This window comes from Oxyura jamaicensis, chromosome 3, assembly GCF_011077185.1.
Source record: "Oxyura jamaicensis isolate SHBP4307 breed ruddy duck chromosome 3, BPBGC_Ojam_1.0, whole genome shotgun sequence".
NCBI lineage: Eukaryota > Metazoa > Chordata > Aves > Anseriformes > Anatidae > Oxyura > Oxyura jamaicensis.
The window spans coordinates 5,976,144-5,998,020 of NC_048895.1; the positions used below are offsets into that span (position 1 = coordinate 5,976,144).

Below are 21,877 nucleotides of genomic sequence, written 5' to 3' on the forward strand. Positions count from 1 at the left end.
TTTTGCTTCACCAGTGTACGTATTAGCTTCATTGATATGTTGATCCAGTGTATAGTCCTCAGGGTTGTACTGTAAGTGTTATTACGGTAGTACCTTTCATGCTACTATAATTAACAATCTGACAGTACTAACATCAGCTGTTTTCCCCGAGGTTTTATAACTAAGATGAAAAAATTAGCTTCAAGCTGAAATTTATTGTATGAGTCTTGACTCTCTGGAAGTGCTTAATTTAAAGAAAAAAAAAAAAAGAAAAAAGATTTTTTTTCAGTTGTATTTTTCTGCATTTTTCTCTGTATTTTTTCAAAAGCATTAAAGAAATAAATGAGAGCATCTATTTTTTATTATATGATAACTCACCGTATTTTTAAAATGTGTTACTAAATTATTTTGAAATGTCCTTTATTACATTACATTTATTTTCCTCTTGAAATCCAGGATTGAGTTAATCCCTCAGTAGCTGGTAATTCAAAATTAAGATTAACATTTATCTCTATTCTAGGTACGCAGTGTTATTTCCTCACACTTGCAGCTAGAATTAGTCTGTATTTCACAGTGCTGTAGGAGAGTTCATTGTTTAAAGCTAGAACATTCATTCCTATTTATTATGTAATTAATACAAGTTCAGTTTTCACAAAAGAATAACTTTCTTCTTTTTCTTGAAATAAGCTATCTACTTAAACCAGATTTCATGCGGCGACCAGATCGAACGTTTGACCCTTTCTCTGAAACTCCTGTAGATGGTGTAATTGCTGCAACATGTTCTGTACAGGTAAAACTGCTACAGACAAACTTCTGTCATCTCAGGACATCCAAAATTACATTTAAATGTGAATAGAAATAGGATAGCTGCAAAAACTATTTGGGTTGTCTATGTGTTCTCAGATTTTGTTGTTGTTGTTATTTTGTGATTGCAAGCTAAGACATCTGTGTTTACTTGATCTGAATTGAACATGATATAATTAGAAATGATTTGTTACTACACATTATCACTGAACGTTAAGCCCCCTCATGCTCTTCTTGATTTACATCAGAAATGAGTAAATGAGTGGAGTTCATTTCTGTGGATAGTATGAAACTGTACAAACTTCACGCCTCACCACAAGGCAAGGAGGAATATGGGCATACATGGACAGGATATTTTCAAAATAAGTAGAGAAAAATGGCTCCTGTGATTGAGGTCATTACTTTAGAATCATCTATGACTAGCGAAGTCTATAAATCTTCTGTTGTGGTTCCAAAACACGGCTAGGCATCACATTTTGGTAACTGTTTGTAAATCCTATTTTCTGACTTGACACTTGTCTTTCTTTGTTCAAATACCCTATGTGCAGTTTAACAAAAGTTTGGTTTTCAGTTGTCTTTTTCTGTGTGTAGCATAGAGATCTCAAAGTCTCTCTGAACAAGAATTCATTGTGCATTGTAGACAACTAAGTTCCATTTGCACCTCCAGAACAATAAAAACTTAAAAATTAAAACAAAATTTAAAGGCAGTACAATCTCTCCAAGAAGGAAGTGGAATCTGGTGGTGAGAACATAGTGCTACGTAACACTAGAGATGGTTCTCAGATCACTTATTTTGTCACTTGTTTTTCTTAAGTGACTAAAACTTGTGTATAATTCCATGCTTTTTCCCTGAACCCATAAGAATGGAATAATAATGTCAACCAATTCATTCAAGAATTGTGGAAGAAAAATATAAAAGGTTTTGTTTGCAGTTATTACTGTTTGGTGCCTACTCTGTGTTGGGGCTTCGAAGAATGCTGTGCACATTTGACACATGGGAAGATACAGTCCTTACAGAGGAGAATGTACAATCGTATAATAGAAAACATGCTCGGTGGATGTAAACAGCAGGAAGAGTGCACAGGAGAGAGAGAAAGAGATGGATCTGTGTTATATAGGGAGTCCATCTTCTGCTGCATAGTCTGTTGATTCTGAATTTTATTTGTACTGCAGTGATAGCTAGAAGCCCTGACAAAGAGCAGGACTCCCCTTGTAGATGCATACTTTTATTTAAAAATAGAAAACTGTAAGAGTAGACCAAAGCCAGTGCTGGTGCCCCTTGGCCAGATTTTTTTTCAGATTTGCTATCCAGAGTGTTCCCTGGAAGAATGTTAGATCATGAAAAGAAAAGAATGTCTCAAATGAGCTTAGATCTGCAAAATCGCATTTCAATTATTTTCTTCCCCCCTTGATCTTAGTAATGAAAACATTAGCTGTATTTTTAAGTAATAGATCATCCTGATGGAATAGAAATTTGCCCTGGAGTAACCACCTGCTGTGACTAGATTAATCTTGACTTGAAGTGGAATCACAGCAAATTTTTATATACGTAGCAATACGGAGGTGTCATGCATGGGGTTTTGTTTGTTCGTTTGTTTGCTTTTTAAGCATCATGCATATCCCAGACAAAGAATATGGAATTAGATTGACGTGTGATTTCTATAAAAACTGCACCAAAGAGAAAGAAGAGCAATAGGTTCCTTTTACATCTTTGTAGATGAGACACATAATGGATTCTGAACAGAAAAGTTAAAGCAAGTTTTGAACGCGCAGTTGCGAAATAGTAGTGCCCAACGTGCTTGTTTCATTCAGCATATTTTGTTAAAACTTTCAATACCTCTGTAGACAGCAGCTAATCGGGCTCCTGTGTTATAACTTTTTTATAACTTTTAATACCATAACATAGTGAGTGAAGTCATTTTTTGTTTGTCACATTTCACATTTATAGAGTTTACTCTGTAAGTTCATATGAGAACTAAAATGAAAATTAAGGTTATATTTAAAGTTTTATCATATTTTTTCCTAATAAGTGCAATTTTAGCAGTGATTAAACCATTTTCATATGATTAAATAAATATCTGCTCTGTATAAAGCTTTTGTCAGAGTGCCTTCACTAAATAAAAAATTATCAGTATTTCCAGTATTCCTATTGTTCTGTGTACATTGTATTGTTGATATTCTCTGTACTGCTTTTCCTAACTCTTCTGTTATTATGTTGCAGGTAATATCTGGTCAGTTTTTATCAGACAAAAAAATTGGTACGTATGTAGAAGTGGATATGTATGGTTTACCCACGGACACAATACGTAAAGAATTTCGAACACGCATGGTGATGAACAATGGTCTGAACCCTGTTTACAATGAAGAATCATTTGTATTTCGAAAGGTAGGATATTTGGAAAGCACAGTTTGTCATTGCCAGCCCTTTTGCACATGAGCATCCTTGCTCACTTGAGCTACCCTTCCCTGCTTCAGTCTGACTGCTCACATGAATAAGTGCTGCTCCCATGAAAAAGGGTTTGTAGGGTTCCTGTTTACTACAGTAAACAATCTAAAGCTGAAATAAGCTTTCAAGAGTTTTTTTTTTTTTTTAATTTTGCATTGTTTTGCTTTTCTAATGGATAACCTCTGCAGCTGTCACATGATTTTTTGTTTCTGTTTGGCTTTTCCCTCCCCTTTGCTTCCTCTTCCCACTCGGAGGTAGCCACCTCCATCGTGGCCATGCCTGTGTTCAAGGTATGCAGTCTGCTCAGAATGAGCCCCCGCTGGTGGACACCATCATTCCTTGGAGATTTCTTCTTCCCTGCCCTGGCAGTGGCTGCTATCTTGCACTGTTCCTTCAGCCCAGAGGGCAGGTGAGATGCTGCATCCAAAGCTAAGGTCAATGTTATTACATGGAAAAGTTAGAAGGGTGCTGTGTTCCTCAGATGTGTTGCCAGCTCCCTCCTCCATGTGCATTATGTACCTTTATTTTTCCTCAATAACAAAAGAAAAACAATCCTTTTTTTCTTAGTATAGGGGATTTAAAAAGAGAGATCAGTTGTTATTGCCCTTGTTCAGTTTTTACCTCTCAGTCTTTATATATATGACACACACACACACATATATATATATATTTTTGTCAGCTGGAGTTTCATCCAGACTACATGTGTTAGCAGTGCTGTCTTTGAGAGTGTCTGTTTTGCTTACACCTGTTTTGTTGTCATGCAGAATTGTTGCTCTTTTATTCCAAAGTGACAGACTTTGCTGCGTGGTGATACCACTTTACTCTTGGGTATACGACACACATAATCTGCTTTCTAAACTGTATAACTATTTTTTAATAGAAATGTAATTAATGCAAGAGACTCTTCTGGACTCAGATATTTTCTGAAATGAATGTGAATCCAAGCGCTTTACCCTGTGTATGAGAAGGCCCAGGGAAAGTGCTTAAGTATGTGACCGGCAATCATGCTGCCCATGGCTGGCTGGCCATATGGCCAGCATCTGCTGCTTTCCAATTTGTCAAATCAAAATGCCCATAAAGTACAGGGTGCACTCAGCTTCATTGTAAAAGCAGGGAACCTGTATATCATGACATGAATATGATGGCTGATGCTAATATTCCTTGGACTTTCTTCTCTACTCTGCAATAGACAATTACAAGGCCATACATTCTCTCAAATAACTCATACTGTAAGTCAGCCAAGAGATTATTTTTCTTCATCCCAGGTCATTATTGTATCAAGCTCAGCACTGTAATCAAAACATATATTGATGACCAAGGCAGATGAATAGCGTAAGCACAGCAGGAACAGTTCTTCTGGTTGAAGGAAATGAAAATGTGAGGTGCACAGTGCTAAAATGTCGTGAGGGTGGGAATGCCTTCGAGGATACCCTAGAACAAATGAACAGAGAGGGAACCATAACCTTCTTAGTCCCTACTCCTACTCCCTAGTCAGTCTCTGAGCCCATCAAGTAATGAAAGATATACTCATCTGTGGCCTGTAGAGGAGAGATCTTGCCTGACCTATTTGGGTTACAATGTTCTCCTTAAGCTGATGCTTAATCCTACACAGTTGTTCTCAGGTAACATGTTCAATTGTTCTTCTGTCATGTTTTGTTGTTTTTAATTAAAATAAAGCGTCAGTCATTCTAATCAAGTTCTGTGTTGTCACTCTGTTGTGTAAGGGGAAATGTGGGTCAGTCCTGGTAACCTGTGCTGTAAGTGTGTAGTTGTTACTCATCCTGAGCAATAGAGCAGGACATCTATGAATAGCTCAAGTGGGTTCAGAAACCAAAAGTATACTTCATTTTGTGGCTTCTAAGACCTAAAGTTAAAGTGTTAGGGGGAAAGTCTAAGGCAGATGGTAGATTCAGGTTACTTAGGTCTTTTGTACCATAAGCATCAGTGAATAGAACTGGGTAGGGAAATATTGGGAAAACCTTTCCCAGCATACAGTCAAGGCAGACTGACATAGAGGCTGCACATCTTGGTTAGTCTGTCTCCTCCTTGCTGCTCCACACACAGAGGCAGCATCTTTGTTCTTAGGAAGGAAGGGCATTTTTTGCTATTCTTTTGGTCACTCAAAGTGAGAGCTAACAGATGCAGATAGCTGGCAGCATCCCTGCCCACCATGCATACCTTCCATGTTGTGAGTATCCACTTCGGCTGGCAGCACACCATTTCAGCAGGTCTTTCACCCTGTTTTGTCCTCTGTCTGCTTCTCCACTCTGCAGAACCCATAGTTCAGCATACCTTTCCATCAGCTTTTGCTTGCATTCCTTCCATTCTTAATTGCCTTTTTGGATACATCCCAAATCCAGTCTTTGGGTCATAATTCCTCCTGATTCAGTGTTACCTACTCTTCAATTGCCATGGTATCTGCCATTTCCCAAATACTATTTACCTGCCTGTTATTGATGTCACCAGTAACATAAAAAAAAAAAAAAAAAAAAAAAAAAAAACGCAAAATATTTAGCTAGTGTAAGTGTAAGAATGGATAATTCTGAAATTACCTATTATTTATGGTGGGAAAAAAAAAAACAAAACTAGGAAAGGGAATGTGAAAGCATGTGGTTTGCAAGGACTGATGTTATTTCAGTTATGAGTCTGTTTCTAGCATACAAAGTAAAGGAGCACATTGCTTCAAACATGGAGGTAGGGAGGGTGCTACTGTATTAGTCATTAAATTTCTTCATTTTATGGCTTTTCAGGTTATTCTTCCTGATCTGGCTGTCCTGAGAATAGCAGTGTATGATGACAATAATAAGTTGATTGGTCAGAGGATCCTGCCTCTGGATGGTCTGCAAGCAGGTTACAGACACATTTCACTTCGGAATGAAGGCAACAAACCACTCTCTCTTCCAACAGTTTTCTGCAACATTGTGCTTAAAACATATGTGCCTGATGGTTTTGGAGGTGAGATAAACCTGTACTTCCGTGTACTGTAAATCTTGAGTGTTGTTGTGGAAGTGCTGAAGTACTGTGGTGTCAGTATATGAGCCAGGAGTAGACATGCAATGCTGGAAATATGAGGTTTCTGCTGGAAAGATGCCTTGGAAACCTCACGTCTTCAGTTTAGAAACCAGTTTTCAGACCAACTAAACCCATGTTCATGGTAACAAAATGTGTCCTGTTAAATTACAAAAAAAAAATATGGGACATAAACTAATGCTAGGCTTTGTTTTCTCTTTGTTAATGCTAGGAAGGTTTTATGTTTATTCTTTTTCTGATGTATAGGTTTGCAAGGGAGACATGTATTTAAGCCATAGTGTTTGTCCTTTAGGTCTAGACATGCACTCTATCAAACAAAGCCACTTTTGTAGTCCTGAGAATATTGGTGTATTGTTGTTAAAAATGGACAGTGAAAGAACTTAGTATCTGAAACCATTCTGCATTTTTCTTTCCAAAGTTTCTATGATTTTAGCATGTTGTAATTATATTTGGATTTTCAGGGAAGTTGTTTTTAATCTGAGCCATTTCCATGATCAGTTTGGCAGGGCCATCATCATTTATACTGAGCAGTGGCAAATTCCCATGTCTGGATATGAGCAAGCAGCTGAGAATAATCATTACACCACTTAAATATGTGTAATGTTTAAGTTCACCCTCAGGGTGTACCTCTGGGAATTGAGTTCTTTGCTGCAGATGAAATTCACTTGTGTATTACACAATATGTAAACCACTTAAAACTGCAAAATAGAAATTATATTAAATGTTTGTGCTCTGATTCTGCAGCAAAATGAAGCTCAACTTGAAGTTGATTGGTGAGACATTGTTGATAAAAAAAATATGTTGCTTTTTGCAAAAACAATATCAAATCTGGTATCTATGCAAAGAATTCTTGGTGGCTTTTCCATAGTACAAATAGGAGAAAGAGAAGATTTATCTAGTACATTAGATAGTGTATCTAAAAGACTGTTTGCTGGTATTTATTCAGACTTTAAAAAATAAACAGGCCTAGACTTCAATAACAATAACTCCATGGAAGAAATATTTACAGAAGCATTTATATAGGTCACATGTGAAACCCTGACTACTGCAAGTCAGCTGGAGTTTTGCCACAGGTCTTGGAGCTCTGCCGTGCCTTTATGCAGCATATTTCATCAACAGTATTTAACTTCAGGGACTCTGAAGACAAATGTAAGCTTCTGCTTAAGCTTGAGATTCTCAAGGCTGTAATTGGATCATGAATCTGAGGGACACATTTAAGCATGTGCTTTAATTTTTTTTCTGAACTCAAGGACAGAAAAGTTGCCAGTAGCTGACTCAGCTAAAATATTTCCTAAACTAGGGACATGCTTCTGATTTGGGACTGACATTTTTCTGAATGATACCACTCTTTTTCTAAGAGATTAATTTAAACTTAGAGGAGTTTAGTATGGTTCAAGTGGCTGAGTGTGCTGGTTGTGTAGTAAGAAAGTATTGTTTTTTAAGCACATTATGCAAATTCATAAATGAAAGAATTGTTTTTCATATAGAATTTGAACAATTTGGTTTACAATTTGCAAATTGTGTGCAGCTCAGTACTGGTTGATCTACTGCATTGTCACAATTACTACAGGTGTTTTATCTGGTAGACTTGAGGACTTAGAAAATATTACAACCCCTAAGTATAATTATAATTACAGTAAAGTGCTGCTAGAATAAGAAAACTGGATGTCATGTCTTGGTGTAGTGTTGGGAAAAACAAGCTCCATATTAATATGAACTAAATGAGTTCACTTATTCTTCTCTCCCTTCCCCAGATAGTTTTGATGTGCCTCATTTTTCTCATCGATATAGAGCAGGCTGATGAACAACTGTGAAATAACTTTTGACACTCACGTGGAATCATTAATATTCTCCTGGCATTTGTTTTTAAGTACCTATCATCTGCAGTGCACCTCTTATTGTTTTATGAGCTATCATTAGGATCTCCATGATTGTTTTAGCAAACCTGTAGGAAGGTGTAACTTGATTCAATAGCTGCCTGTTTTCTTTTTATTTTTTAACTTGTATGAGTAGGATTTAAAAACTTGTACTGAATAATAACTTGTAATTAATCTATTATAGTCCTTAAAAGATGCATAATTTTATTTTTTGTACAGTTTACTTATTTGTGTGTGTTTTATCTGCATCAGCTACTCTGTCCAAATAAAACAAAACACTGGTGCAAATTAATGCAAATGAAAGATTATTCTCCAAATATATATTATTCTGCTATATTATTCTTCTATAATATTTTCCTATAGTACAAATTTGTACGTCACTAATCATGGCTGCTTAGGTTAGTGGTTAGAGTCCTCTGTAATGTACTCTTCCCATGATTTCCTCCCTTCTATATTTAATAGGGATTCTTTTATAGAATGCTATTCCCTACCCCTACTTTACCTCACTGAGGAAAGAGAAACGTAAGCAAAGGACAAATGACAGCGTGAAAAGCAGTGATGAGTCACATCCCACTTGTAGAAATGCTGAGCCGTTGGTGTAGTGCTCATATGGTTAGTAATACAATTCACAAAGGTCTCATTCTCCCAAACATGTTAGTCATTTTTACTTTGAAGCTGATGATAATCAGCTTCTATTTTCAAATGACGCATCATGTTAGTAGGGTAGTCCTGGGTTTTCATTGAAGAGTAAGTGCCAAGGACAAAAAGACATGGTTACTAAGTTAGGCAAGAAGGAAGCACTCAGTTCTAAGCTACCATGTCCTAAGGACATGGGTATGGCTGAAAATAAATTCTTTACGTTTTTGTGCATATAAAGTACAGTTTCAGAAGACATAGTTGGGTCACCAGTTACTGGAGGCAACCTGTTTGGGAAAATAAAGAGAGCTGTCAAGATTAATGATGCCTATTTAATACAACTTTTGTGGGAATGGCAGCCCAGTCTATGCTATTTTCCTTGAGAAATGTATCCAGTGACTTCAAAGGAGTTCACAGACAACTTAGGTTGAAAAAGAGATTATATAGTGCAGCCCCCCATTGGAACAAGATAGAAACTTCCTCCTGAAGCTTTTGGTATGTTGGATGTTTATTACAGACATGGTCAGTGGGCTGGCTTTTCTGTCTCACATTGTTGTAAGCTAATTTGGAAAATGGCCAAAAATATGACAGAACATGGACAACATTCAAATACTGAAAACTGTGTGTGTCAGAACTGTCACTGCAGAAATAATTGTCTGTTATGCTAGTGAGTCCATTTAAAATGTAAGGGTACAAAAACATTTATCTTTTACTCGTAAGCAGCTGAAAATAGGGCTCAGCAGCATTCTGTAAAGAAAAAAAAAAAAAAAAAAAAAGATTCCTTGCAAGTGAGTCACCTTCCTTGGTCTCCCTAATGGTCATGACAAAAAGCCTGAGTTAATTAAATGACAATATTTTGTAATGAATGATGAGTCAGGCTGCAAGAGTTAAACTTCCTTTCCTAAGTTACTGCTCTGACAAGAGAGGCTTATTAACTGAGACCAGTGACCCTTTTGTCCATAATACTGAAGTTAAAGTGTCAGAAGGATCATCAAAACAGACCGCTGCTGTAGCCTCTGAATGTGTTCTTACTGTAGATAGTGAACCAGTTTAATTTGTAAAATCATTTCTTGCTGTGGAGGGCCTCCTTTGTCATTTGTGAATTCTTTGACTGTTTTGAAATTAGCCATGGAAAAAGATTATTCAGTATGCAGGTAAAGATCTGTGTGTCTTTGTTTTCCTGCAGACCTATGCTTATACCTTTATCACTGTATATGGAAAAAGCATTCTTTAATCTATATGGTTAAACTTACACTATGCAATCATTCATTTTAGCTTTATATATTTCTGTCACACTCCAGCAGGGGCAGGTGGGCTGAACACGTAACATACTCACCCCTACTCCTGGCCCAAATTCTGATGTCATGCCAGTTGTGCACTGACTTCAGTGGCGGTGTCCAATTCTACTGGGAACAGCTAAGATTGTGGTTCAGGTAGTTGGTGTGCCAACAGCCAAAATGATCACAGCAGTGTACTCTGTAGACTCATTCACACAGCAGGTTAGAAGAAACAATTACAGCACCCACTACAACCTTCATTCTGGCTTGAAATCCTGGAAAAACCAACCTCAGATCCTCACTGTCTACTGGGGAGCAGAGGGTAAAAAAGAGTTACTGAATAGGAGGAAACAGGGAGATCATTACGTTTTCCTTGAGCTTGTCTTTAATACTAACCCCTTTAACAGGAGAGCCTGATAGTGTCCGGTACTGAGCAGAGCTACGATACCGCTAGCAGTACTGTGGCATGGGCCAGATTGAAATATTGGTCATTAACGGTTCACAGAAAAGCCATTTCACAACCTTCCACGTTGCAAGCGTGGAGCATCACAAAGGCGACTGAGATTGGATTTGTCTGATCACTTTAAATGAAATTGCTGTTTAGCTTTGTGCTTGAACTAGGAGATATAACAGAGCATCTTCTACATTTCCCTGCAATCCCAAGTCAGTCAGCACCCCCTCAAATAACCAAGGGGCTAAGTTGTTAGTACTGTGTCACTCAGGACATCCCATTCTGGTGTCAAATTCTAGTGACATCAGCCGTGAGGAACTTAAAGTAACTATGCTCTGCTCTCCAAAATAAACCACCTGGATTAATATCACTCCCTTGGCACTTTATAAACTGATTCATGTTCCTGATGTGTTTGGGTGCTCTGGTGATGAGTGCTTTCAGTCCAGGCAAATTCACTGTAGAAAGCTGGGGTGTTGTTGCAAGCCATGGCTGATATAGCAGTAGTAGAATGAAGGTCTTATAAAAGATGAATTTCTAAATGCCTCTGAAGATGATAAAAAGTTGATTATTTATTTTTCTTACAGATATTGTGGATGCTTTGTCAGATCCAAAGAAATTTTTGTCTATAACAGAAAAAAGAGCGGACCAAATGAGAGCTATGGGCATTGAAACCGTAAGTAGAACTTAATGACAAACACAGCCCATTTATGTTCATATTATGAAGGTTTTTTTTTTATAATACAGGATGTAAAATATAGGTTGTGAAAAGATCACCGTCAGTTGTCAGTGAGTTTAGTTGTTTGATTTTTGGATCGCTGCTTTTTTGTGTTTTGTTTGTTATTTGTTTTTAAGTAAACTGGACCTTCTCCCATGGATGCATATTACCTTACCATTTCTTATCTGCAAATATAAGCCTCTTTGGCCTGCTCTAAATAACACTGGCCTGTGCTAACACGCACTGATATACTGTTCACTGTCTAACTTTCCACAGGCCATGATAACACATCCTAGAGAAGTGAAAATTTTGAGAAGTGAGAAAAGAGCCATATATTAGTTCATAGCCATTTTAAATAGGTTACAAATACTTTATTGAATATAGTGTTATATGAAAATATGTTGCAATGTTCCTAATTATGTATAAAGTAAACAAGTTCAGAAATCTCCTGTACCCCAACTCTTGTACTACAGGTAAAACAGCAATTAATTTATTACAATGTGCATGTTTCTTCCAGAGTGATATAGCTGATGTACCAAATGACACGTCAAAGAATGATAGAAAAGGAAAAGCCAATAATGCCAAAGCAAATGTGACTCCTCAGAGTAGCTCTGAGCTTCGACCAAGTACCACGGCAGGCTTTGGATCTGGGACTGATGCTAAGAAAGGTAAACAAAAATCATGGGCCTCTCTGTCAGCTCTGATGTGGTTCAGAAAGTCACAGAGTACTTAATACTCATTTTTGGTTTTGCAGGTCTATTTATTCTTACCCTTTAGAAAATAACTTCTGCTATTGGTAGTGGTCTTTTTCTGTTTGCAAATAAATTTCATGTATTACCAAGAAGTCTGCATAAATCCAAAACAGCTTTATGTTACTTAGTGACCTCTTTGTGTAGCTGTATGCCCACTGCTAATAGAAGCAGCCTACGTGACTCTAGGAAAAGTTTACCTGGCAAAAAGATTTACTGGAGCCATACCAATAGGAATGACTGTTTTCTGGTATACTCCACAAGAACTCCTCTGCTTTCTTTTTTCCCTCCCTAAATCCCTTGGCAGAGTTGCAGGTTTAAGTAATTAAAGGTATTTAGAATTCATTGGATTCTGTTGAGATTTCCCCACAATTAGAAATGTTTTCATTGTGTGGTTTTACTCTGAATAGTGATTATGGAAATGGCGTGTTTATTGTCAAAAATACCCATATTGAATGTGCTTGTTTAGAAATGAATAAGTATTTTTTTTCTCACTATACACTGTTCACTCTACAAAATCATTTTATAGAGTCAAATGGGATTATTTGTTTCTCATAGCTCATCACAGGTAATGAAGATTAAGTGAGAAAACAAATTTGTACAGCTGAATGGAACACAATAAATATTTCTGTTAATGGCCCTCAAGAATTAGTCTGATTCATTCTTTTTCATCCAGCTTGGCCCAAAAGGATCAATAGGAATGCAAAGGAGTACTAACTGCTTTTGTTCTCAAACATAAGCAGACATGGCTGAATACAAACATGTGAAGGAATCTCTTGAGAAACAAGTTGTGATCTCTCCTGAGTCACTTCTAGCAATAGAATAGGTCATCTCTAGCACATGAATGCTTTCAAAGTTCTTCAAACTGGATTATTTTATGCAGCAAGGTGTTTTAATATTTCATGTATCATCACCAAGATGCACAAATATTAGTTGTATTGAGCATTAATTGGCCATGAAATTTGCTGGGGTTGGCAACTAATTCCTGGTTGTCATGGAATCAGACCTGGTGAACAAAGTAAATGAGTTGGCATTTTAAAATAAAAGCCTCAGGAAGTTTGTTTAGAATATGGCACACTTGGTGGTGCCCTGTTTAAGATCTGGCCTTAAACTGAGATTTTGGTACTGGTGTGTTCTTGTTCGCAAGCAGTTTTTATTCATATTCTCTCATGTTCAAATAGAGCCGGTCATTTTTATACCTGACTAACAGGCCTTATTTTTGTATTACTTCTCGCTATGATCTTTTAAGATCTTAATAATTCTACCACTGTTACAATGTTGAATGCACCTCACCATTAGAAATTACATATCCAGCAAGAGAGGGTGTTTGGGGAAGGTTTTCAAATGAACAAGAATGTTGTTGGCTTTTTTATGTTGTTCTCTATGTGACTTTCAGTAATAGTTAGGTGATCTGCGATTTGGAAAACTTGAGCCTCTGTATTTATCTATGCCTAAGCTTGTTCCGGTCTCATTCACAAGACTAATGTTAATAGCATATAATTGAGCAAAATGTCATGCTTCTAAGAGAATTGAAAAATCTTGTCCCAGTCCCCCTCTGCTCTTTTTTTTTTCTTCTTTTACAGCATCTGGATTTTTCTCAGTTAAATTCACCTTAAAAGGCAGAAAGTTCATTGCAAGTCAGGAGGAACTTTACTGTCCATGGACACTATTAATAGCATTTAACAAAATACATTTGCAGTGTATGTAGGAACAATCCCTTGTTTTTATGCAACAACCCTCCCACCCCCCAAATTACAGCTCTTATGGCATTGTATTGACATTTTTATTCATGGTTACATGTAGGATATGCTGAGTAGTTTTTTTAAAAAAAGTCATAATGTGTTACAAAACATTTATTAAACCATAAAGATGAAATTAGATTTGGTTTTGTTTGCATTACAGTTCAGGAGATCAGAATATATTTTCATTCATCTAAGTAGTACATTAATTCTTGCATGATAGATTTGATTGTGGCATTGAATTTTCATTAGATTATACTTACTGTGATTTTTTGTTTCTCCTCTTTTAATTTTCCTTTAGTCTTGGACTATACTATTGTTCCTTTTCTAATAGACTGATATTAACTAAAATGCAAAGTTTACCTACAGGCAGCAGATAAATTTTCACTCCCACAATTTTTGTGTTTTAAATTAAGAAGAATAAGTATATCTAACCTTAGTTAACTCTGTATGTAGTTGTGCACAACCTTACCAAAGAAACATTCCCCCTGAAACAAGAAGTGCCAGAGCAATCTTCAGCTATTTACCAAAATTCTGAACTTTGCATAATTCAACTTCTGTGTGTATAAATGGTTTGCTGTGTTTTCAGTAAAGGAGCTTTTCCAATTTTTAGATTGCTGTGTCTTGACACTTCAGTGAAAAATTCTAAGAGATTAAAATACACTCACCAATTCCCTTTTTTTTCACAAGGCAACTGACTGAGCAGTGCATTTGAAAAGGAAATTAACTGTATCTTTGTTATGTCAATGAATAATTTTCTCATTAACACGATTTTTTTTAAATGGTGAAAAATAGTAATTAATTGCTAACTTAAATGTAGATTTCTGTGGTAAAACTCATATTGAAAAGTGTGATATACAGTAATATGCATGAAGGTTTATTTAGACAAACCATACCAATATCTTCCTAGGTATAGACCTTATTGCTCAAGTGAAGATAGAAGATTTAAAGCAAATGAAGGTAAGCATGGGCACAGGCTTTTCAAGATGTGTTCCTAATTATTTGTTTTAAGTAGCCAGGTTTTTATTTGGCTACAGACAATATGACCACAGAAAAATTGATCCAACTTCTCTTTTTATAGGCTTACATAAAGCATTTAAAGAAACAACAGAAAGAACTGAATGCCTTAAAGAAGAAGCATGCAAAGGTATGATCATGAAAAGCTCTCTGAGCAACACGCTCTAATTGAAATAAGCTGCAGCACTCACTAGCATAGGCAGCTCCTAATTCAAATGAAAAGAAAAACTAAGGAACAGTGTTTGGACCACCAAGAAAGGGCGTATCTGTTTTAAGTGTATTGAAATATGCTCCAGTAAGCTAATTTTCCCTTTAGCAACCCTTTTTATGTCTCCCTGAGTTTTTGGTGTGTTTTTGTTTGACCCATTTAAGCATCCAAAGCTCACCTTTTCCAGATAATGATTTTACCTAGCTCCCTCTTGCATGACATATTGGCAGGCAGCTTGGAAGAAATGCAGTAATGATGTGAGGGGTTACTGCATCAAAGACAGACAGTGGAGAACCTGCAAAATTGTCAAACAGAACTGGAATGTGTAAGTGAAAAAAAGAGATGTGCTATTCTATCGCACATATATATTATCACTTTATAGTTAGCTTTTTGCTTGATACTGTTGGCAGTGATATCCCAAATACAACAGTGTCACAAATATACTTTACATTAGAAAATTACGGCCCGTTTTCTCCTGCCTGTTATCATTAGGAAGCCGTTAGTCTTGTTTCAAACAATGGCAAAACAAGTGAAGAAACTATTCTCAATTTTAGCAGTGCATACAAATCCTTTTTGACTTTTAGAGCAGTTACTCCTTTGTTCTCTTTGATTGCAGATTAAATTGCAAATCTGACCTGACGTAGTAATGTCTGGACATTTTTTAATATCACTCTTTGTGTATCTTTTCATGACTGTTGTTTGGACTTGGAGTACTATGTCTGTGCAATTAAGTATGAAGAAAATACTTGAATAATCAGTACTTTTTGGGGGCTCCTATTATTAAAAGCAGCATAAGAAAATAGTTAACTTTTACACCCCATACTGGCTGTGTGCAGAAGGCAAATGAGTGATTTCTCCATCTTAGTGTTGTTTACAAAGCCAATGCTCATGATAAAGTGTGTGTCACCCATGTCAAAAGTAGCACTTCTGTCTCATAATGATGGACAGCTGTGATTATCTTACAAGTATGGGTTGTTCTTACATGAGTCATTGTGTCACGGGCAGCTTCTAGGCCTTCTTCTAGGCTTCTCATTTTTAAACACTTACTTTCTCTTTCACTGGACAACATCCCAGTAGTCAGCTGTAGCAACTTCTTGCAAATGAAAATGGTACCATGGTTACGTAGGAAACAGCCATACTCAATGATACATATCCCTGATGTATGTGACCCACAGCAGTGTAAGGATATCTCAGCCAACACTGCACTGGCTAATGTTAAAAAATTGATTCATTTGTTCAGGCTTGCACTTGCTTCCTCTAATCTGGGGGAAAAATTGCCAGCCACCATCTGAAGATTCTGTGCACTCATAAGAGCTTTCAGCATTAGCTCAAGCACAGCTATTTTTGGTCTGAGCCAGCCTGTGTCCTGCTGCTTTCAAGTACAAGCTGAGTGAGTACAAGTCTGTCCTAACAAGAAAGTGCCTTGCTAAAGACCCTGGAAAGGGCAATTTATTGAATTTGGAGAAGAGAATCTGAGCAGAAAAGTATGACCATAGCAGCTCAGAGATGATCTTGGGAAAGTGCTCTGTGTACTCATCAGTGTTCTTAATGCATTTTATAAGCTGTAAGGGAGCAGGAGAGCTATGCGGTCAGTTATCCATGATCAGTTAGAGAAAGCCTTTGTATTAAGCACATTGAACTTAGAAGTTCCAGGAGTAGGTTGGTTCTCATTTAACCATAGACACTCCTGAGGTCTGGAGGAATAAGTAAATACAATAAACCATGCTGACCAGCGATCTTCTACTGGAGCTTAGGCGAAAAAAGAAAGTGTACAGCTGCTGGAAGGAGGGTCAGGCGACGAGAAAGGAATACAAAAATGCTGTTCATGTTTGCAGGGAGAAAATTTGTGTGGCCAAAGCCCAACTTGAATTGAAGCTGGCCATGTCTGTGGGAGACAATAAAAAAGGTTTTTTAAATATGTAAACAGAAAAAGAAGAACCAAAGCAAACGTAGGTCCGCTACTCAATGGGGAAGGTCTCCTCACAGACAATGACATATACAAAGCAGAGACGTTTAATGCCTTCTTCACCTTGGGAATCTGGAGGGGTCCCAGTTACTGGAAGCTGGCAAATGTGCCAATTTTCAAGAAGGGTAAGAAAGAAGACCCTAGCAATTACAGGCCTGTCAGTCTCATGTCAGTGCCTGGTAAAATTGCGGAGAAGATGATCCTTGAAGTTATTGAAGCACACCTGGGGGACAATGCAGTCATTGCTCCCAGCCAACATGGGTTCATGAGGGATAGGTCCTGCCTAACAAATTTGATTTCCTTTTATGATAAGATCAGCCATCTAGTCGATCAAGGGAAACCAGCTGATGTGATCTTTTTGGACTTCAGCAAAGCTTTTGACATGGTTTCCCATAGGATCCTACTGGACAAATGTCCAGCGTACAACTAAACAAAAACATCATACAATAGGTTAGCAATTGGCTGACAGGCAGGACTCAAAGGGTTGTGGTAAATGGGGCCACATCAGGCTGGCGGATGGTCACCAGTAGGGTCCCTCAAGGCTCCATTTTAGGGCCAGTCCTCTTCAATGTTTTTATAAAACAAACAAACAAACAAAAAAACAAAAAAACTTGGAGGAGTTATGGACTCGGCTGAGGGTGGAAAGGCCTTGCAGAGAGATCTGGACAGATTGGAGAGCTGGGCGATCACCAACCACATGAAGTTTAACAAAAGCAAGTGCTGGGTCCTGCACTTGGGATGGGGCAACCCTGGCTATACATACAGACTGGGTGACGAGACGCTGGAGAGCAGCCCCGCAGAGAGGGATCTGGGGGTTGTGGTTGACAGCAAGTTGAATGTGAGCCAGCAGTGTGCCCTGGCAGCCAGGAGGGCCAGCCAGATCCTGGGGTGCATCAAGCACAGCATCACTAGTCGGTCGAGGGAAGTGATTGTCCCGCTCTGCTCTGTGCTGGTGCGGCCTCACCTCGAGCACTGTGTGGAGTTCTGGGCACCACAGTACAAAAAGGACATGAAACTGTTGGAGAGTGTCCAGAGGAGGCCGACGAAGATGGTGAAGGGCCTAGAGGGAACAACATATGAGGAGTGGCTGAGGTCACTTGGCCTGTTCAGAAGAGGAGGCTGAGGGGAGACCTCATCGCAGTCTACAACTTCCTCACAAGGGGCAGTGGAGAGGGAGGTGACCTATTCTCCATAATCACCAGTGATGGGACCCGCGGGAACGGTGTCAAGCTGAGGCAGGGGAGGTTTAGGCTGGACATCAGGAAGTGGTTCTTCACCAAGAGGGTGGTCGCACACTGGAACAGGCTCCCCAGTGAAATAGTCACTGCACCAAGCCTGTCTGAATTCAAGAAGTGATTGGACTGTGCACTTAGTCACATGGTCTAAACTTCTGGGTAGACCTGTGCGGTGCCAGGAGTTGGACTTGATGGTCCTTATGGGTCCCTTCCAGCTCAGGATATTCTATGATTCTATGATATCCCACACATTTTATATTGACAGAATGTATATACCGTTTGAAAAGAAGCCTTTTCAGGAAAAGAACCACCAAAAAAAAAAATCTCCATTTCATAGCACAGAAGAGACAGTACAAATGATTTGGGGGCTCTATATGAATAAAGTTCTCTAAAAGAGATTGTGAATTTGGAAATAATAGTTTTTTTGTCATTTCATCATTTTGGTATTCTTTAATGAGAGTCTTCCATACTTCAGTTTTCAGTTGTATAAAGGAGTTTTAATATTACATCAGGGAGATACCATGTAGGAGTAACAGTTTGTATCATAAGAACTTATTTTTTCTTCTCTTTAGTAGGTGGAATTTTGATTTTCTTTACATTCTTTTTAATGCAACTATATATGATTCTTTTCTTTTTTTTCCATAGATAGTCTTGCTCTGATTTGCATCTTTTTATATCAGTTAGTTGACTACCCAGAGCCCCAGCTGAACCGTGGCTTCAATTTTCAGTATAATCATTAAGTGCTATTTTTAAATATATCTATTTAAAAGACATGAATTCAAAATGCAAATTCAAAAAACAGAATCATGAGAGATCTAGCTGAGAAGAGCTTTATCTGCAAACATATTCTGAATCAATCGATGATTTTTCTGCCTGAAACTTTGCATCTGAAAACGAAGTATACTGAGAAAGACTGTTTTAAGATATTACTCATATTCCCTAGAATCTTGACAGTTTTGGATGAAACTGCTAGCTGTAATGAATTTTCCTTTAAGCACAGACAGAAAAACAAACATCAGCTAAACCATTTTAAATAGTTTTACAGGGTTTGAAAGTCATGTAGTTCAAGAGACTTCTGGTATGGTGCTGACTTCCAGTACTCCGTGTCTTCCATGCAGTGGCTGACAGTAGCCAATCTTCCTCTTCCAGCACTGTTTATATTTGTACTCAAATTCACGTTTAGTGAACTGGGTGGGCAGGAGGAAGGAAATGGGAGCAAGGATATGGCCTACCATATGTCTGTTTCATATATAAGATAGAGTTGTCTTGGAGCAATGGCATCAGAGGCGAGTCTCTGCAAAAGGTTACAGCGGGTTTGTGATAGCGATAAGGCTGTAAATCATGGTTGTCCTTAGGTAAAAGCAGGTACTCTAGCTTTAAGTGATGTGCAGATTATGCAGAAGTGCCACATGAGCGTGCAGATGGCTCATAATTTTCAATATTTGCATAGCAGGAATTGTATTGTTCTTTTAGAGTTGGGGAGAGTGTGTAGTTGGACCGTTAGATACTCTCCTCAACTTCACCTGTGGCATTGTTGTGCTGTCAAGCTTATGCCATTCTTTTTGCTGCCCATATTTTGTTCTACATGGTTAGTCAGTATAGATACTCCCTGGTGAGGCTGGCATGCTTTAATGTTGATGGAGTCTATTTGTTTCCTTTTAAATCCTTTGTAGAACAGAAAATTCAATTCTCCACTCCTAAGTACAAAATTCAGGAGTTGTGTATGTTCCCTGGGGGAGTGCTTAGCAGTTGTTGGAGTGCTTGCATACATCCCAGTGCTATGTTTTTTTAAAGCATCGCAACATTTGCATTAGCATTTTAGTAAAAGTGAAGGCAAAAGTCTTTAATTAGTATTTTTAAAGGAAGAAACAGTGATAAAGCAAACACAGGTGTGTAGAAAATAATAACAAAGAGCAGTAGAATAACAAGGGTAGCATAACTTCAAAACGAGCTATAAAAAGCAAAATAGAGATAAAGTCCTGGTAAGAGGCCATATTAATTAATGCAAGACTTTTTGTCATGATTTGATAAAATGTGGAGCAATTGAATATTAATAAAATAATGTAAATTAACAAACATTTTTTGTATTATAATGTAAATTCAATATTTAGTGCTCTCAGCTGTACTTAAATATTTGCCTCACGAACAGCTGTTCTGATAAAGGAGAATATGAAGTCAAGTTTAATAATGAAGTCTACATGTAAGTTCTAAGAGTGTTGTTTCCAGTACAGTCTTGTAATGGGAAGGAATTGTCTGTGCGCTAGACCCAGCTGGGGTCAGTGATCCATCGTTTCATTATAAAAGGTTTTTCCTCCCTTTCCATTGATAAACCTCCTCTGCCACTTCACCAGTGTAAATAACGTAACTGTAGTAGTGGCAGCAGGTTGTCACTAGTGTGAAATATTTTACAAGTAGCCCTGTGAAGTCCAGTTTGTCAACATGTGCTGTGTTGTTCAGGGGAAAAAAAAAAAGACAATGGTTATTTGCAGCAGTCTGCATGTGTAGTTGAATGCCATATTTCACTGATTACTATTGCTTGCAAAGGAAGATGCCCTACAACAAGATGGAATTTCTTAATGATAAGATCACTGTTGCATTAGGGGTCATAGGACAGATCTTCAGAATTTTCTGTTGTTAATTATTTGATTTTAGCTATTATTTTTGGACTTGAAGCTTTTTGATTTCCAGTGGCCTAGGAGCTAGTGCTATATTCAGTATGAAATATGTAGAGAAAGGGGATTGGGATGAATTTTGTTCTCCTCAGTATTCAGAAAATTTAAAGTGTATGATCTGAGCTTATAAATCTGATTTTTTATTTTTATTTTTTTTTAACTTAGCACTTAAATGGACATTTGTTCAAAAAGATGAAGTTAAGTGTATAGTACCAGTTGGTATTTTTTGCCATAATTATTTTGTTTCGATGTAACCATATACCATGTTTTTAAGGTCTAGTACAGATTTTCATTTTTCAAACAAAGGAGAAATGCTGTAGCACTTATGGTGGAATATCTGGAACCTTTAATAACAGATGGCTAACCCAGATTAAATTCCATTATCAAAGTTCATCCATTGATTTTTACACTGTTAGAAAACTAAACATTAAAAATCTAGCAACCTAATTGTAAGGTCCTACTGTTTTCCAGGAGCACAGCGCTATGCAGAAGTTGCACTGCACACAAATTGACAAAATAGTGGCACAATATGATAAAGAAAAGGTATCATACGAGAAAATGTTAGAGAAGGCAATCAAGAAGAAAGGGTAAGATACCATTTTAATTTTTTTTGTAGACTAAAAATAGATTTTTATGCTTTGTGTTCTGGAATAAAACATTCATAAAATGGTCATTCAGATGAATTAATTGCAACTTGAACCAGCATCTTACATCAAACTGAGTTTGAGTTGCTTGAAGGCTCTAACCATGGGCCATAAATGTTGTACTCACTTTGCCTTTCTCTAGTTTTCTACTGTCAGTAGGTGAAACATGAAAGCAAAGACATTGCCTCAAATATTCATTTCCTTGGCCTGATCTGGTCTCACTGCGTTCTCCCAGGAATGTCACTGGTGTGTTCAGTGAGAGCTGACCAAGGTCCTCAATCTCACTAATGATCAGAAGGAAACTATCGATCTTGAGAAAAAAAAATCTAGCTTCTAAATCCTGAATGTTTTAAACTAATAGAGTTTTGCCATGCAAAAGTCCATTTTTGAGTCCATTGGGATTTAAAGCAGCAATTGCTTTATTTAGTCCTA

At 37.5% G+C, this 21,877-nt stretch overlaps 1 protein-coding gene across 12 annotated transcripts in view; it reads left to right on the top strand.

Annotated features, from left to right (window-relative positions):
* PLCB4 (phospholipase C beta 4) overlaps nucleotides 1–21,877 on the top strand; it is a 207,716-nt gene that overhangs the window by 162,680 nt on the left and 23,159 nt on the right. For all 12 annotated transcript variants that reach the window (XM_035320050.1, XM_035320051.1, XM_035320054.1 and 9 more), the window contains 8 exons: nucleotides 667–769; nucleotides 3,005–3,169; nucleotides 5,980–6,184; nucleotides 11,085–11,173; nucleotides 11,733–11,883; nucleotides 14,614–14,663; nucleotides 14,785–14,850; nucleotides 21,273–21,388. In XM_035320050.1, coding sequence (XP_035175941.1) covers nucleotides 667–769; nucleotides 3,005–3,169; nucleotides 5,980–6,184; nucleotides 11,085–11,173; nucleotides 11,733–11,883; nucleotides 14,614–14,663; nucleotides 14,785–14,850; nucleotides 21,273–21,388 — 945 coding nt within the window. The remainder of the gene's footprint in view (nucleotides 1–666; nucleotides 770–3,004; nucleotides 3,170–5,979; nucleotides 6,185–11,084; nucleotides 11,174–11,732; nucleotides 11,884–14,613; nucleotides 14,664–14,784; nucleotides 14,851–21,272; nucleotides 21,389–21,877) is intronic.